This window comes from Aegilops tauschii, chromosome 5, assembly GCF_002575655.3.
Source record: "Aegilops tauschii subsp. strangulata cultivar AL8/78 chromosome 5, Aet v6.0, whole genome shotgun sequence".
Classification (NCBI taxonomy): Eukaryota; Viridiplantae; Streptophyta; class Magnoliopsida; order Poales; family Poaceae; genus Aegilops; species Aegilops tauschii.
The window spans coordinates 263,691,640-263,709,096 of record NC_053039.3 but is presented as its reverse complement, the minus strand read 5'-3'; the positions used below and the strand labels follow the sequence as shown (position 1 = coordinate 263,709,096).

Genomic DNA, 17,457 nt, shown 5'->3' with positions numbered 1-17,457 from the left:
GCTCTTCTACAAATGCTCCTGCGTGCCGGGAAGCTATACAGATGCTATGTCTCGCCTATTGTGAGTTCCGGTGCCCACTCGCGCTACACGGCACCCTGAATTGGGTCGGGCAAATACGCTAAATTTTTCTGTACAGAACGCTCGCTTCCAGCGCGGGGCCGGGGTCAGTTTTCTTTTATTTTTATTTTTTCTTCTTCTCGTTTCTTCTCTTTATACCTTTTCCTTTTGTTCACTTTTATCGTTTTTAATTAAATTAGTACATTTTATTATACATATATGTGTGTGTTCCTTTTTTATATTTCCTTTTTTCCTGTTTGCATTTTTATTTTCTTTTTTTAAGTACAAACACTTTTTGAAAATAAGTTATTTATTTTGAAAATGTTTGACTTTATTTTAAATGCACAAATGCTTTAAAAAATGGGTTACCATTTTTTGAAGTTATACAAACATTTTTGTAAGAATATGCGAACACTTTTTATGCAACCAATTCATAATGCGTGAACACATGATTTATTTTGAAAATGTTTGAACTTTATTTTTAAATGCACAAATTCATGTAATAACGCACGGGGTATTGTATGTACATATATACGAGGCGCCATGATGACTTCGACAATCTCAAGATGTTTTGAGCCGGCTCAGTATCTCAAAGGTGCTCATAGGGTAAGGTGTGCATCAGTACGTTCTTATGAGTGAGGGTATATATGTATATGTGAGCATCATGCGATTGCACAATGTCAAAACACACACAAGTTTTCCTGAACATGGAATGCTAATCGTCCATGTAGCTAGTCCGCGGGGAGCTTCCTTCCTGGTCCGTGGAGAAGGCTCATGTGAGCAACGCACTCGGGCAGGAATGCTAGAAGACGGCGTCCGCATGTCCACGCCCGCCTGCAAATAATAAATTTAAACAAACAAGGTAAATAAAGCAATGAGGATTAAACAATTTTTGCTACGCCGACAGATGCGGGCATGGGGATGTCGTTCGCTTGCATCCTTACACCCGGAAAGCCAAGTCAGGGAGGAGGAAGGGGGGGGGGGGTCTTCTCCCTTTGGCGAAAGATCAAATAGGACACCCAATATGACGCTCTATGCGTCATATAGCTGGGGAGCGCATAGGGGGCACCTCACCAAGGCCTACCCACTCGCACTCGCAAGCACTGTAGCAAACCAGTTTTCTGTGACGCACGTATTCGCACACATGTACTGCACCGAACTAGTCCATCCATGTTGAGCCCGATTTAGTGGGGTAATCTAGTGAAACAGTTCTTGTAGCAGACCTACTGTAGCACTGCATTTTGAAATTTTTGTGAACATGTTTTTGGAAAATCAATCATTTTTTGAAACAAAATGGCTTTTTAACTCTTATACCATATTTAAAGAAACACATTTTGAAATTATTAAAGATTCTGAACATTTTTTTAAAACCCCATTTTTTTAATTCTCAAACAATGTTTTAAAACATGAATATTTTTGAATTTATTTAACAATCTGAAATAAACACGAACATTTTTGAATTTCCGGACATTTTTTGAAATTGTGAACAAATTTTTGAAATGGGAACATTTTCTGAAAAGTGCGAGCATTTTTTGAATTCCTTTTTTTTAATCACAGACATTTTTTTTGAATTGGTGATTTTTTTTAAAAAACAAGGACATTTTTTGAACTTCTGTTTTTCTTGGAAGAAAGAAAGTGAAAACGAAAAACCGAAGAAAACTAGTAAAAAAGAAAGGTAGAAAAGGGAAAAGCCTAAAGAAAACCCGGTAAATGAAACAACTTTTTTGTGGAAAAAGGAAAAAAAAAGAAAGACTAATATAAAATGGACAGCTAATGGGCGGGCCCAACTTACGTTGGTTGGGGTACGCTTCCTGTGAATCCCCAGCAATCTGACGCTGAGGCTTTCCAGATAAAATGACATGAGTTTTGGGCGAACTGGAGCGACGAGCGCTAGGAAAGATGGCTCTGCTCGGTTGTTGGCGCCCCCACATGGATTTGCATTATCGCATGTGGACGCTGGAGTTTCAACGGACGGCACTGGTGGTTCAGCAGTAATTATGACGATGCTGGTAATTATCTAGGCTCTTCCTCCCTGGTGTTACATGGGTTCAAGGATGTGCATGACATTCTGAAGGGTAGGAGTGGCATATACGGGATGATCATTGAGGAGATCAAGTTGAGAGCTTTGCATTTTAATTGTAATTTTCGTTCCGAAAGTCGGACGACTAACTTTGAGGCCGATTTAGTCAAGCATTCGCATTCATGAAAATTGGGGCATCACCCCACGATCCGGTTTGTATCCCACACTATATGGACTGTTAGTAATAAAGCTTGGTGATTTTCTAAAAAAAAAGAATAAAATGACATGGGGCAAATCTAGTATTTGGGCTGTATGTAGCTGTAGCAAATACTATCTGGCTGCTGGGCTGCACAGCATACAGTAAGTGCATCTTGTTATTGGTGTAGCATGAGAGTTAGCCCTTGGGTTGGTCTCATCTTTTTTATTGGTGTAGCATGATTTGCTATACATCTCAAATTATCAAAAAAAAAAAACGTCTCGTAGGCTTTGCCCTAGACTGGAAATCACCACCGTAATATTTCCGTCTGGTTTGTGAAAAACGACTACTGCAGTTTGGCAGCTGGATCTGACGATCTGTGCACATCAATTACGACCCAAGGCAGTCGACCGACCCATACGCAGGGACAGAAACAAAAAAAAAGAGGTAATAGCACTTCAGGTACCCTAACTTGCACAGAATGTGATGATTCAGTCTCAAACTTGTAAAATTTGACCCCACCATACCTCAACTTGCACCTCATGTGATGATTTAGTCCCAGACCAATTACAGCTCTACAATTGGCAGCCATGTGGCTGGACCGGTCAGCGCACACACTTTTGCAGAAACCCTCCTGTCGTTTTCTTTAATCAACCCGCACTCAGCGTCTGAACCAACTGACCAGGATCGGCACCAACGGTGGCCCGTGCGCGTGGCCAGCATGGCGCGCGGCGCGATGGATGAAGCGGCAGCTGCTGGTCGTGCGATGTGCGCGGGCGCAGCACGCTCTGGACGCACTTCCACCAGGACGACCGCGAGCGCGTCCGCGACGGCACGGCCTTCGGCGCGTTCCCTGTCTCGTCCTTCGCCGCGGCCGCGGCGCTCCCCACCGAATTCCACCAGCTACCGACGACGAACGGAAGCAATGGCAGAAGAACAGCACGAGGCAAGCAAGTGATCACATGAGATAAACCTCGTTCCGTTCCATCCAAACCTACACAAGCATGTAATAAAAGGATTTATGACTATACCATTGCCCTTAATCAGACCTTAATCATACTACTAAGCCTTAATCACTACTACTGCTGCAAAGAAACAACTCGACCGGAGTGCCGAGCTACTGGTCAGGTGAAACGAGATGCCACGCCTCAGTACAGCCGGAGCATGCTCCTCGCGAACGACTGCGACCGCAGGTGCCGGCCGCCGTTGGCCGGCAGCCCGGTGGCGCCGCGCCGGCCGCTGGCGCTCCGCAGCGGGGTCAGGTAGAACCGCAGCATGCCGTTGTCGGCGTGGTGCCCCGGCGAGTACCGAGCGCTGCGGTTCCGCTCCAGCACGCATTGGTCTTCCTGTCGCCGCTTGACGCTGCCGTGGCCGTCGTCGAAGCAGCGCCGCGAGCTGCCCAGGCCGGCGCTGTTGCTGCTGAACGAGCTGCGCGCGCTGGCGTTGCTGTTGCACCTCTGCATCCCGGCGTTGCTGTACCCGCGGACGCGCAGCTCCGGCCACGGCTCCGAGAACGCGCGGTCCGCGGCGTCGGACGGGCTGCCCCGGCGGTGTATGAAGCCCCAGAAGCTCCACGCCTTGCCTAGACGCCGTGGCTTCTTGGCAGGGCCCGGGAACGCGGCGTCTAGGGTCACCGGGAAGTCTTCGACGAGAGAGTTTGAGCTGAACCGTTGGTCGAGCAGGTCTTCGGCATGGTGGAAGTGGTAGAACTCTGAGTTGCCGGTCAGCGGGGACACCGTGGCATTGGTGATGGCGGCCGCTGCAAGGGCTGACTTTGGGTCGGGCACTTCGAACGACCTTGTCAGCACGGAGCCTGACCGCTCCAGGCTCCGGCGCCTCCGGCTCGGCGTGTCCATGTAGTAGTCTCGCGTCTGCGCCGAGCCTCCGGGGGTATTGGCGTCGCCGTCGGGCTCGGGCTGCGAGTCATCTTCCACAGGAATTTGGCCGTCGGAGCGTTCCACCACGCCGGCAGGTGAGTCCTCGAGCGCGGAGAGGATGGGCGGGAGCCGTGACAGCGGCGGAGGCGCTCGGCCAAGGCCGATGCCGGCGCCGGCGCCGAAGAGGTAGCCGTCCCAGGACGCGCGGGGCCCGCCCCAGGATAGACCTACATCGTCGACAGACATGCGGCCAGCATCAAGGGAGAATCTTGGGTCCGTGTCGCACGAACGACGGCCTCCCGCGAACTCCGAGCCTGCCTCCCCATGAAGGCGGCTCCGCTGAAGGAAGGAGGGCTTGGATGGCTTCTCCGACGGCGGCATTGCTGCGGCCACTGCCTTGCTGCCGGCCGCCTCCTCCTTCTTGAGCTTCTGCTTGCGCCTCCACTTGTGCCACTTCTTGCTGAAGACCGAAGCAGCGAGCCGGAAGCTCCCGGCGATCTCCTTCAGGTCCATGGGCGGCGGCTTCTTGGGCTGCGAAGATTCGAGATCTATGTGATCCTTCATGGCCTTGACCTCCCCGGACCCATAAGCTTCGGTTTCCATCTCTCCTGAGGTGTCGACAACCAAGACGAGCTCCACCACCGGAGTTATCTCGTCAGAGCTCTCGGCCATAACGATCTCGTCCTCCAAGAAGATCTCTGGGACGCACGGTCGAGCCGACGGCAGCTGGTGGAATTCGGTGGGGAGCGCCGCGGCCGCGGCGGAGGACGAGACGGGGAACGCGTCGAAGGCTGTGCCGTCGCGGACGCGCTCGCGGTCGTCCTGGTGGAAGAGCGCCCAGAGCGTGCTGCGCCCGCGCACGTCGCACGACCAGCGCTGCCGCTTCATTCATCGCGCCGCGCGCCATGCTGGCCACGCGCACGGGCCGCCGTTCGTGCCGATCCTGGTTAGTTGGTTCAGACGCTGAGTGCGGGTTGATTAAAGAAAACAACAGGGGGGTTTCTGCAAAAGTGCATGTGCTGACCCGTCCAGCCACCTGGCTGCCAATTGTAGAGCTGTGATTGACCTGGGACTAAATCATCACATGAGAGGTGTAAGTTGGGGTATAGTCAGTCGCGGAGCGGGGGGACGAGCAGGGGCCTGGGCCCCCCTAACCATCGAGCGAACAACGATCTCATGTCACACGTAGTAGGCCCCCCCTATCTCCACAACGTGAACTTTGGAAAAAGGAAAAAAAAAGGCCCATATGGAGCCCACTAGTGGCCAGATTGGGCTGTTAGCTCTAATCTCACCGCCTGGCCGCTGTGTTCTCCGGTAGAAGATCTCGTACGTGGGATTAGTGCGCATGCCGCTCCCCTTTGCCACCCAATCGCCTCTGCTCTCCTTACCTTGATCTGATTCATACGGCGGCGGTGCGTCCAGCTCCACTTGTCAATTCTTCCGGCTCGAATCAACGAACTAGCCGAGGTTTAACACATCACACTATCTATCAATCTTTTCTAACCCTAAATTCTCATCTTTGTTTCAGTGTTGAACTTATACATCTGTTTTCTGTTGTGTTTGGTTATGTGATTTTATGAAGAGTTCATATCTTGTGGTAGCTGTATAAATTATCGTGTTCGTGATCCGAGTCCTTATACGAGTTCCTATTTGTGATGCAAATTTTACCTACGTTGAACTTAATTCCTCTGTCCCACAATATAAGACGCTTTTGCAGGCTATGTAAGTTTGCAAAAATGTCTTACATTATGGGACGGAATGAGTACAATATAGCTAATTCGAGATTGCAGTTCAACCATTGAAGAGAAACTTAATCTTAGAGGTAAATTTAAACTAATACTATAGCCGAAGCGAACTTTGTTCTATACGAATATTTTCTACATTGGATTTTTTTTTATCTATACTGGGCTTGGCCCTCCTATATCAAAATCCTGGCTCCGCCCCTGGGTATAGTGAAGTCAAGTTTTGCAAGTTTGGGACTGAATTATCACATTCTGTGCAAGTTAGGGTACCTGTGTGCTATTACCTCAAACAAGATGACTGACTCGAGGAGAAGAAAGAAAGAAAGGAGGCAGGCAAATGTGAAACCGGAGACCTGCGAATTCGCTAGTGCACGCCACCTTTTGGCCACATCTTTCGGACGGGCAGGCAAAAAGTGGCGAGAACCTTTACCATGACATGACGCGACGCTGGTACTGGTGCCGGTGCCAGCGCCAGTGGATGCATCGCACCAAAAGGTTTTGTCATCCTGCACGTACGTGTTCCCCTTATATTGAGGGGGAATTCCACTTCCGTTCCGATCCACCGACGATAGCAACATCCTCCATTCGCCCAGCGCACCCGTAGCACTCCATTTCCTCTTGCGTCGCCTTTTCCCTGCTCCGTTCTACTCCTACACGTGCATCACGCACACACACAACACACACAACATATATACTCTGGGAATATCCTTCATTTCCTCTTCCACTGCTGCTAACTTTCGCTATGCATAATTGTTCACCGTCAAGTGGTCGCTCTTTCCACTCAAAAGCCACCTTATTTTCCTCCATTATTACAGTATATATAAGCTGGCTTTTCCCCTTCTCGGTCGAATCTTGCCCCAACGGGAGCGGTGGCGGTGGTGGCCGAATAAAGCGCTCGCGCGGCTATCGCATCACTACGTGCCGACCGGCGACCGGAGACTTTGCAATAGTAGTGGTGTTATATGCATGAGAGTAAGAGATAAATGATGCGTTGATTAATGGAGATGCATACTGAGAGCATCTTCAGCCGTTGGCCCCCGGGACGCCTAAAAACGCCGCCTGAGGGGAGCCGGCGCAAAAAATCGGCCTGGGGACGAGTTGGTCCCCAGCCGCCCGCCCCAGGGCCAACCCAGGCGCGTTTAAAAAAGGCAAATATATAGAAAATTTTGGCAAAGTTCAGCGAAGTTCGGCATATATTACATAATAGTCGCGGCTTTTTATTACATAATATATCTAATTAAAAAAGAAACTGGCGGAACACGGAGTAGTCGCCGTCGTCGCCGCCATCCTCGCCACCGTCGTCGTCGGGCTTCTCCTCCTTGACGCGGCCGTCCCTGGTGGACCCCTGACCGGCGTCGGCAACTCGGACTGGTGGCGGCGGCGCGTCGTCGTCGTTGCTGTCCTCGATGACGACGACGACTCCTTCGTCGCGGCCCCGGCGGCGCTGCGCGAAGCGCCGCAGGGCGGCGCACTGGCGCTCCCTCGCCATCTTCAGGGAGTCCGCGTGCGCCCATTCCAGGGCCGCATCGTCGTCGAGCTCGACGTCGCCGCCGTGCTCCGTCTTCACCGTGGGGAGGCCCGGCTCCGTCTTCACCGGCGCGAGCCCCGGCTCCGTCTTGGGCTTGACGAAGCGTGGAGGAGCCGACGAGGAGGCGCGCTGGTCGCCCTCGTTGATGACGATGCCGGCGCTGCGAGTGCGCCGGCCGAGCGGCGTCTCCGCCGCGGGCTCGGCCTTGACGTCGAGCAGCGCCGGAGAGTCGGAGGAGTGCGAAGAAGAGCGGGATGAGGAGGAAGAAGAGGAGGCGCCGAACCTCCTGGGCAACCATTGCCCGTCGCGTCGGCGGTGAGCCGTGGCCGTGGCGGCCGCCCTCGCCGGGGGGTATGCTAACGGCGAGTCGTTGCCGCCCTCGAGGTACGTCAGAACGCCCTCGAGGGTGCGGCTGGGGACACCCCACCACAGGTGGCATCCCTCGCTGTTCTTCAGGCCGGCCACCACCGGGGCGCCGTTGGTGGATGCCATCCTCTGCTGCTGCCGGCGCTGAAAGTACGCCGTCCACGCCGCTTGGTTGTCGGCGGCGTACTGGGGGAGGGCGAGCTGGGCGTCGGTGAGGGAGGCGCGCACGACCTCGACCTCGTCGGCGAAGCAGGAGGGTTTCGCCACGGCGTCGGGCAACGGGGGAATGGGCACTCCCCCGTTGCTGAGCCTCCACCCCGTCGGCCCGGCGCGCATGTCCGGCGCGCCGGGATGTTCGCCTGGAACAGGAGCAAAGATTCCTGTTCGCGGAGCGAGCGGCGGCCGAAGCCGTTGGCCGTCGCCTCATCTCCGGGGAAACGCTCGGCCATCGGGAGAGGGAGGGCTCGACGGCGGCGCATGGGAGAGGGAGGTCTCGACGGCGGCTCTCGGGAGAGGTAGAGCTCGGCGGCTAGGGCTGGTGTGGCCAGAGGCGAGGGAGGCCACCGGCTTATATAGCCGCGCCGCGCCCGTGTGTACGCGTGCGAGGGAGGGGAGGCGTCGGCGCGCCGCCTCGTGACACGCCGCCCGTGAGGAATCAATGGTAAGGCTGACCGGCGGCAGCCTTGCCATTGATTCCCCGCGGGAAACCGAGGCGTTGGGGGAAGACGACGCGCGGTGTCACTGACGCGCCGGGCCTGCGGCTCTTTCGCGCCAAAACCGCTCGCCCCGGCGCCCCCGAGCGCGCCGGGTTCGGCCTGGGTCCGCCGACGCTAATTTCGGCCCAGGCCGGCGAAAATCGGGCTCCTGGGATGCGACTGGGCTGATTTTTCGGCGCCGGCGCAAAAAAATCGTCTGAGGAGGACTTTCTGGGACGACGGCTGAAGATGCTCTGCATGTTGTCCATTTGGGAGAATGGGAGTGCGTGCGTCTGTGTATCACCATGGGGATGATGCCTAGTGCCCTAGTCGATGCTGCTCTTGTCATCAACCAACCTAGCTAGTGCATGGCTCATCATCCCAGCCTTGACAGAATGCTCTCTAGGTGTCACTAAACTAAGCATATACGAGTACAATTGAACACCTTTTGAGTGCCATGTTCACCCTCTTCTTCCACTAATATTGTGGTTCCATGGTTGCATACAAGTTGACTATAAAATCATCATTAGAGAGTCACGTAGCAGAGATTGTCATAAGAGATTCACAGGCCTGTTTTTAGCTGGTGCTGTAATTTTAGCTTTTCACATACCTTCACAGATATTGTCGATTGGCCTGCTTTTGCACCGTCCAAAAGAAACGGTATAAGCTTTTGCTGTTGACAAAATTGTTGTGCTGAAAGATGTACTACCATCATTATCCTGCTTTGGTTGGCTTGCCAGAAAATCAATCTGTCTGAGAGGGAAAAAAAATATGCATCACGATTCACAAGCTTCCAAGACATCCTTGAATTATAGGACCCTTTTCGCTTTAGGGCGGCTGTAGAGGGGGGGCATGGCATTCTCATCAGAACTCAGAAAGATATGGTAGGTACTGTAGGGGCAAGGAGGGACATGCATGCAACTGATGCAAGCACATGGAGAGATGGAGGGTATGGGCATCCCAGGGGTCACACTGATACGCTAGGATTTGACTAATAATGGTTTTACGGTGCATTCTGGCCGAGGGAAATGGGCAAACAACTACCATGTTTTCTCCCAGCCATGGTTTTATCCTGCCAGTGAAAATTTACTTCTGAAAACTGAGAACCCTAAATTGCTGATAAAAAATGTATTCAAGAGTAATTTTGCTGATAATTTTTTTTGGGCCGAGAATAAATTGCTGAAGTTTACTACTGGAAAACAGCTAGCCAATCGCCGCAAGGCCCGCAAGGCTTGCTTCGTCCCACTAAAGAAACCATGCATCTGTTTGTCAGGCAAGAAAAAACTAAAAGGACTGCTTGTAAAGCGAATTTGTAGGTCATGCCACGTCTATTCGCATGCAAAGTACTTCGTTCCGAAATATAAGTCTTTTTGAGATTTTAATATGGTCTATATACGGAGCAAGATAAATGAATATACTCTTTAAAATATGTCTACATACATTTGTATCTAGTTTGTAATGGAATCTCTAAAAAAACGTATATTTAGGAACAGAAGGAGTAGTATGTTACGAAGAATCTACTACACGAAAGAAGAAAAAGTCATATTGGCCCGTCCATTTGTGGTAGATTGACAGACAGGTGAAAAGCGAGAGGAGGTCGGGCAACAAAATGTTTTGCAGTGCTCACAATGCTGTGGAGTAACTCCAACATTTGGTGGCGGGTCGAGTATGTTTTACAAAGTTGTGTCACAGTCAAACGACATTCCTCAGTTGATCGGTTTAGATTTGTGAGATTAATTAAGTAGCAGATGTCGGGCCGAAAGAGGCGCCAACTTCAACTGTAACAAAAGCACGTGTATGCGTGCAAAAGAGGAGTCGTCCGTCGCAAAGATGTCCTCTTCCTCTTTATATATACGAGAAAAACGGAAGCAAGGGAAATCAAAGCACACGGTGGTCGGCATTTTCAAAAGAAAGAAATAAAAATAAATAGTCACGTAGTAGAGATTGTCATAAGAGATTCAATGGTTGGTTGGATGGACGATGGAGCATTTGTTCTCTACTAGAAGGGTCGGGCGCGCTTTGCTATGCCGTTGGTGTTGTTGGATTTTCATAACTTATTTGTTCCCCCTTTTGAAAAATGTAAGGTGTATTGGATTTTTGAAAAGTCAAACACTTTAAGTTTGACCAAATTCGTAGAGAAATAAATCAATATCCGCAATATCACATTGGTACTATTAGCTTTATCATGAAATGAATTTTCAAGTTCTATTTACATAGTCTTGTGGATATCAATATTTTGTGCTCTGAACTTGGTCAAAGTTAAAGAAATCGGAAACCAAAATAAACGCTATGGTTATATAAATCTCGGCGGGGTAGCAATGGGTTCTCTTCCTCCCCCCTCTCCTCCCCGCTCCCCGCCCTCTTCCTCCCCTGTGCCCGCCTCCTCCCATGGATCTCCTTCGATGCCCGTTTCCTCCCTGTCCCCTCCGCCGCCCCCCTCGTATTCTGGCTCGGGTGCGGGTCTCCCTGGCTCTCCGACCGCGGCGGGCCGCCCGGTGGCGTCGTCGGAGTTTTCTGGGTCCCGCTTCTGGGCTCTGGGGGATGAGAACGATCTGGACTCTGATTCAGAGGGGAGCGCCCTGTCCGTCGTGGCGTTGGCGTCGCCAGCCATCCAGGAGCCGGCCCGGGTCCGGATTTGCTCTGGGGGGTCGGGGCCGGCCTGTGGCGTCGCCGGTTGGGTCCTCGGGGTGGCAGCACGTCGGTCGTCGTCGGCGCAAATTTGGTAGGTGCCCGCCCCTCTCTCCTGCTCGTGGCCTCCTTGGCTTTTCTCCTCCTGGCATCGCGGCGGCTGTTGCCGTCCTGAATTCTCCGTCTGCTGTCGCCGCTCCGTCTCCGCCTCTCCGGTCGTGTCCGTTGCCGGCGGCAGCTGTCGCGACGGCGGGTGGGGTGGTGGGCGTCGGGCAAACCCTAGATCCTGCTCGGTCTGTGGAGGGGGTGGGAAGGGCGAGGCTTGGTGGGCCTCTCTGTTCCTGGGCTGGATCGGGGTGGGCCGTCTGGGCCGCCTGTGCTTTCTTCGTTCGTGGCCTTTCCCCCTCTCCCTTCTATGGCCCCGGGACAGCTGGTTGTGGCCGCTGCCTCATCCTCCCCCCCGGGCCCAGGTGCCTGACCCGGCCCAGTTGGGCCTGGCCAGCTCTGGATATTTATGGGTTCGGCGTGGCTCCCTTCCCCCTCTTCTAGGGTTTCCTGCTTCTGCCGCTGACATTTGCAAAGCGCGTCGTCCCATCCGCCACTTCCTCAGATCCACCACTCCTCCCCCTCCTCTCCTCCTGTCCTTCGCGGAGGTTCTCTCCATGGACAAATCTAGGGGCTCTTCCAACGAGGCCCTCTCGGGCAGCAAGCGTCGTCGTGAGGATTCGCCGGGATCCGGGGTGGATCTGGCGTACGAGGCCGAGCTTCGCTCCACGTTGGAGGTCGGGCGCGTGGCTCACGAGGTGGAGCGTGAGTGTGAGGCGTGGGCGGCTGGCCCGGATTGGCTTCAGCGCGACGAGCAGGCGCGGGCGGCCGCCGGATCTGGGGCGGCTCTGCCCGGATTTGGTGGTGTGTTTGCTGCGGTTTCGGATCCTTGGGAGGTTGCTGCTTTGGCTGGTGGAGGTTCCTCCTCATCGGCGCCACGCCAGGCACCTGCCCGTGGTCCGGCGGCTCCGCCGCGGCAGCCTCCCCGTTCCTTTGCTACTGGTGCTGCCTCCCGCCCCTCCCAGCGTTTCGGCTCTGGTTCCTCCTCTGCGCAGGTCAGGGATCGTCGTGGCCCATCCTCTGGTCCGGGCTCTGCCTCTGCCGGCCTTGGTGATGGCCTTCTCCCTCCTTCCCCACCCCCTCCTCCTCGCCAACACTCAGCTGCTCCAAACCCCTCTCCTTCCCTTACATGCTTCACATGCCATCGACCGGGCCATTTCCAACCCAGATGCACCAACCCTCCCTTCTGCCTGATTTGCCGTTCAGATGGACATCTAACTGTGGATTGTCGCAATCACATCAAGCCTCCCTCCTTCGTGCATTTTGGGACCGACCTTCTAGGGTGCTCTTTCTTTGCTCTTGACAGTGATGTGCCTGTGGTGGTGGCTGCTCCCTCGCTTTCCAATGTGGCTATCATCTCCGTCCGAGACCAAAAGATCTCTCCGCAGACTCTGTTGGATGGTTTGAGGATCTGGGATGAAGGAGGCTGGGACTGGCAAGTGCGCCAACTCTCGGAGTCCGAATTTGCGGCGGTGTTCCCCTCAAAGGAGTGTCTACGGATGATTTCGTCGTGCACGAGCTTTACTCTACCTCTCAACCAGTTGGTTGTTTCTGTTAAGGCGGCCACGTGTGGTGCGAAGGTTGTGGGTCCTCTATCCAAGACTTGGGTGCTAGTTGATGATGTGCCAGTGGGCTTGCGGTCGGCTGAGTTTATGATGGCATTTGGGACTCTCATTGGCAAACCCATGAAAGTTGATTTTGAATCTTTGGGTAAGGTTGGCCCGGTGCGCCTCAATATTTGGTGTGTGGATCCTGTTTGCGTGCGTGGCTCTGTGGATGTGTTCCCGTCTTCTGAGGGTGTTTGACTGCGTGTTCGGGTCGAAGGTGTTGATGCTTTCCAGGCCCCACCTCCGCCTCCTCCTTCCATTTTGGCTGATCTGATGATGATAAGCAGGGGGGTGGATCTACTGGTGGGCAGAACCTAAGCGGCAGTACTGATCCACGTTTCACCCAGTCTGAGTGGGAGGGTCTAGAGCCTGATGAGAAGGAACAGTTTAAAGCCAATGCCCCGGTTGATAAGGCTCAGAAGGGTGCGGGTACCAACCAGGTGATGGATGAGGCCCCTCTTGGGAATCTTGCTAGCAAAGGCACCCCGATCTCTGGAGTCTGCTCCAATCTCCCTGCTCACCCGCAATCTCCTTCATTTTCTAGGATTGAAGATCTACCTGCGTCTCCTCCTCGGTCAAACGGGCATGTATCTAAGAAGAAGAAGAAGAAAACCTCGGTCAGAAAGTTCTTGGCTAAGAGCAGGGCTTCCTCTGGTTCCAAGCAATCGACGGGCTTGGTTCGTCGTCTGGATAAGGATTTGGGGGCGGCCTCGCCTGTTGCACGTTTCCCGGTGCTTCGGTCGCCTGCGTCCATGGCGCGCAAGGGGCGTCGCGTGCGTGACTCTGGCGAGTCGGTGGCGCTGCGGGCTGAAAGGCGGGCTGCGGCCAGGGATCTTCCTGCTTCAGGTACGTCAACCCATCTCTTTCCTCCATCCTCCCCGATTCGCCTCGTTTTACCTGCACTTTCGGATGATCATTTGTTACACATTTTGTCGGACGTTGGTGTTTCCGTCGACCCTCGCTTTGGTTCTCTGTCTCGTTTTCTTTCTGTCATTAGAGCGAATGAGGTCGCCCAAGCGGCTATTGCCAAGGCCAAGGAGGCCACGGCCTCTGCTGGCGTTGTTGCTGCCTAGGGGCCGGTGGGGGGTGCTAGAGTGACAGACGGTTGTGGCCAGTCGCCTCCCCCCCACCCAAGCGAAGAGGGGTCCGACCAAGCGATCCAAATCCTGTTTGGCCCCTTGTAGGTCTAGTCTCCGCATTAAGAATCTTTCCTATAAATGAAAGCCTTGTTCTGGAACGTTAGGGGTTTCGCCGCTAGGGGGCATCGAGACCAGATTCATGATTTGGTTTGTGGGGAGAACATTGACATTTTAGGGCTAGTGGAAACGTTTAAGGAATCCTTCTCTCCTTCTGAGTTGTGTGCAGTTGCAGGCATGAACAGATTTGACTGGCATTTTCTTCCTGCCTCGGGCCACTCTGGGGGTATTCTGATTGGTTCTAAACTACACGTTTTTGACTTCATCACTTTTGATCATGGCATATTTTGGGCTAGTGTGGTGGTTCATCACCGATAGCTGAATACTCTATGGGAGTGTCTAGTGGTCTATGGTCCCGCTGATCATTCACTTGCGCCTATTTTTCTTGATGAACTTTCTAATAAGATCGATTCTTGCAATATTCCTTTATTGATTGGTGGCGACTTCAATCTCTTGCGCTCTCCTGCTGACAAAAACAATCTCAATTTCTCTTGGCCCCTTGCCAATGCCTTTAATGAGTTCATTAGCAACTGTGCGATTCGTGAACTCCCTAGGGTGGGGGCTCGGTTCACTTGGTCTAATCATCAGACTAATCCCGTCCGGTCGGTGCTGGACCGGGTCTTTGTCTATGACAGATGGGACTCCCTTCTCCCTCCTGCCTCGTTGAAAGCTAGACCTGCGGTTGGGTCTGATCATGTTCCCTTGATTGTAGATGCGGGCCTTAATGCTCCTCTGACCTCATCTCATTTCCAATTTGATGCCTCATGGCTTCTCGTGGAGGGGTTTATCGATATGCTGGCCACCAAGATCTCTAATTTTCTTAATACTCCCCGTCGGTCCTTTGGCCCCATGGATGATTGGCACAAGTGTTCATATGAGTTGCGCAAGTTCTTAATAGGCTGGTCCCGCAATAGGGCAGCTGATCAGCGCAAGGAAAAAGTTGCTCTTGAATCTCAACTCCGGGCCTTTGATCACTCTGCGGATTGTTCTGGGCTTACTGATTCTCAATGGTCGGCATGTTATTCCTTGGAGGACGCCTTGATGCAGTTGCATCAACAGGCGGAAATTTATTGGCGCCAGCGTGGGTCCCTTAACTGGACCTTGAAAGGTGACACTATGACGGCTTATTTCTTTGCGATTGCTAATGACAGAAGACGGAGGTGCTTCATTGATAGCCTTATCATAGATGGTGTCAGGACTTCGGATCAATCCCTCATCATGAACCATATAGTTGGGTTTTTCTCTTCTCTCCTAGGGGCCAAACAAGACCCTGGCCTTTCTCTCTCCTCTGATCTCTGAGACAATGATTGTAGGATCTCACCCGGTGAAAATGCAGACTTAATGGTCCCCTTATCTGATGAGGAAATTTGGAAGGTGATTAGCTCGGCCAACGCGAATGTTGCCTTGGAGCCTGATGGTTTTTCTATCCCCTTCTTTAAAAAATTCTGGCCGCAGTTGTGGGTGCTCGTTTGTTAGACCATCCAAGGTTTTTGTCTGGGTACGATGGACATCTCTCGACTTAACTATGCTGTCATTACTCTCATTCCTAAAGTCCAAGGAGCTGACCTGATCTCACAATTCCGACCTATTGCTGTCATTAATAATTCGCAAAGTTCCCTGCTAAAGGGTTCGACACTCGCCTTTTCCCAATTGCTCATCGTACCATCAGCCCTTTTCAATCCGCTTTTATTAAAGGTCGCTTCATCTTGGATGGGATCCTTTGTCTTCATGAAATAGTGCACGACCTCAAAATTCGTAAATCTAAAGCCGTGATCTTAAAGCTTGATTTTGAGAAGGCGTATGACTCGGTGAGCTGGCCCTTTTTGAGAAAGGTTCTTTTGGCCAAAGCGTTTGATGGGCCCTTTGTCCACAGAATCATGCAGATGGTCTCGGGAGGCCACACTGCCATTTCAGTGAACGGTCAGATTAGTAAGTTTTTTGCCAATGGTAGGGGCTTAAGGCAAGGTGACCCCGCCTCTCCCATCTTGTTTAATTTCGTTGCGGACGCCTTATCTCGTATTCTCTCCAAAGCAGCTAACCATGGTCATATCTCCCCGGTCATTTCTCATCTTATTCCTGAAGGGGTTACTCACTTGCAGTATGCGAACGACACCATTATTATGGTTGATCTAAATGACTCTGGCCTCGCTAATCTCAAATTCATCCTCCTCTGCTTCGAAGCCATGTCAGGCCTTAAAATCAATTTTGCAAAGAGCGAGGTTATTGTCACCGGTGTCGATGATACTAAAGCCTTACGGGTGGCCCATCTCCTTAACTGTAAGCTTGGGTCCTTCCCCTTCAAGTATTTGGGCCTCCCCATCTCCCCGGACGTGCTTCATGTGAAGGAGTTCGCCCCGGTGGTAACCAAGGTGGGCAACAGGGTCTTGCCCTGGCGTGGCAGATATAATACCAACGCGGGTAAAGTGGCATTGATAAATGCATGTTTGACCTCCCTTCCCATGTTCATGCTGGGCTTTTATCTTCTCTCTGGAGGTACTCATGCTGGCTTTGATAAGCACCGTGGGGCTTTTTATTGGAACGCTACGGATAATCGTCGCAAATACCGTTTCGTTAAATGGAAGTTGATGTGTCGACCCAAAAACCTTGGAGGGTTGGGTATTATTAACACTACTATCATGAACCAATGTCTTATGATTAAATTATGGTGAAAAATTATGAGTGGAGGGGATTAGTCCTTATGGTTCTCCATTCTTAAGGCCAAATATTTTTCTCTCTCTAGCCCGATGTTTGCTACCTCGCGTGGTGGTTTTCAATTTTGGAAGGCTGTGGTGAAAGTGAGGCCCCTTTTTCAGGCTCACGTTAAGTTTGTAGTCGGAGACGGTTCCTCCATTAGGTTTTGGCTTGATTGGTGGTGTGGAGATTCACCGCTCTCCGTGACCTTCCCACCTTATTTTCGTACTGCCCTGACCCGAACATTTCTATTGCGGAGCTGGCGGCTAATGGTTGGGACCTAGCCTTTCGCCGATCCCTTTCGCCTGTAGAGTTTGAAGATTGGCAACGTCTTACTGCCTTCTTCCCCACGCTCTCGACGAACTTGGATTCGGTGATATGGCCTCACACTGCTTCTGGCCGCTTCTCGGTTAAATCGCTCTATTCTAAGCTTATTGGTGGTTCCCCTACTAACAAATTCTCTCAGGTCTGGAAGGCCAGGATCCCTCCTAAAGTTAAGATTTTCTTATGGCAAGCTTTTAGGGGCCGGCTGCCTTCGGCTGACCAAATTCGTAAGAGAAATGGTCCTGGTTCACAGTTATGTGCCTTATGTGGTGGCTTGGAGGATACGGCTCATATCTTCTTCCATTGTGTCCTGGCTAAGTTGATCTGGAGTTGCGTGAGAGAGTGGCTTCATGTAGCCTCGGACCCTGCTTCGTTCTCTGAGCTCCGGGCTCTTGCTAATAACCTGTCGGGTGTTACCAAACGTA

General features: G+C 52.3%; 1 protein-coding gene across 1 annotated transcript; it reads right to left on the bottom strand.

Moving 5' to 3' along the window:
* Window positions 1-3,228: 3,228 nt before the first annotated feature.
* LOC109738207 (protein OCTOPUS) lies at window positions 3,229-5,155 on the bottom strand. The gene has a single exon (XM_020297304.4). The coding sequence runs from the start codon at window positions 5,036-5,038 to the stop codon at window positions 3,422-3,424; it is 1,617 nt and encodes a 538-aa protein (XP_020152893.1). The 5' UTR covers window positions 5,039-5,155; the 3' UTR covers window positions 3,229-3,421.
* Window positions 5,156-17,457: the final 12,302 nt, after the last annotated feature.

What these genes read in the sequence shown, in the direction of transcription:
- LOC109738207 (XM_020297304.4), bottom strand. Translation starts at nt 5,038, where the DNA reads ATGAAGCGGCAGCGCTGGTCGTGCGACGTGCGCGGGCGCAGCACGCTC.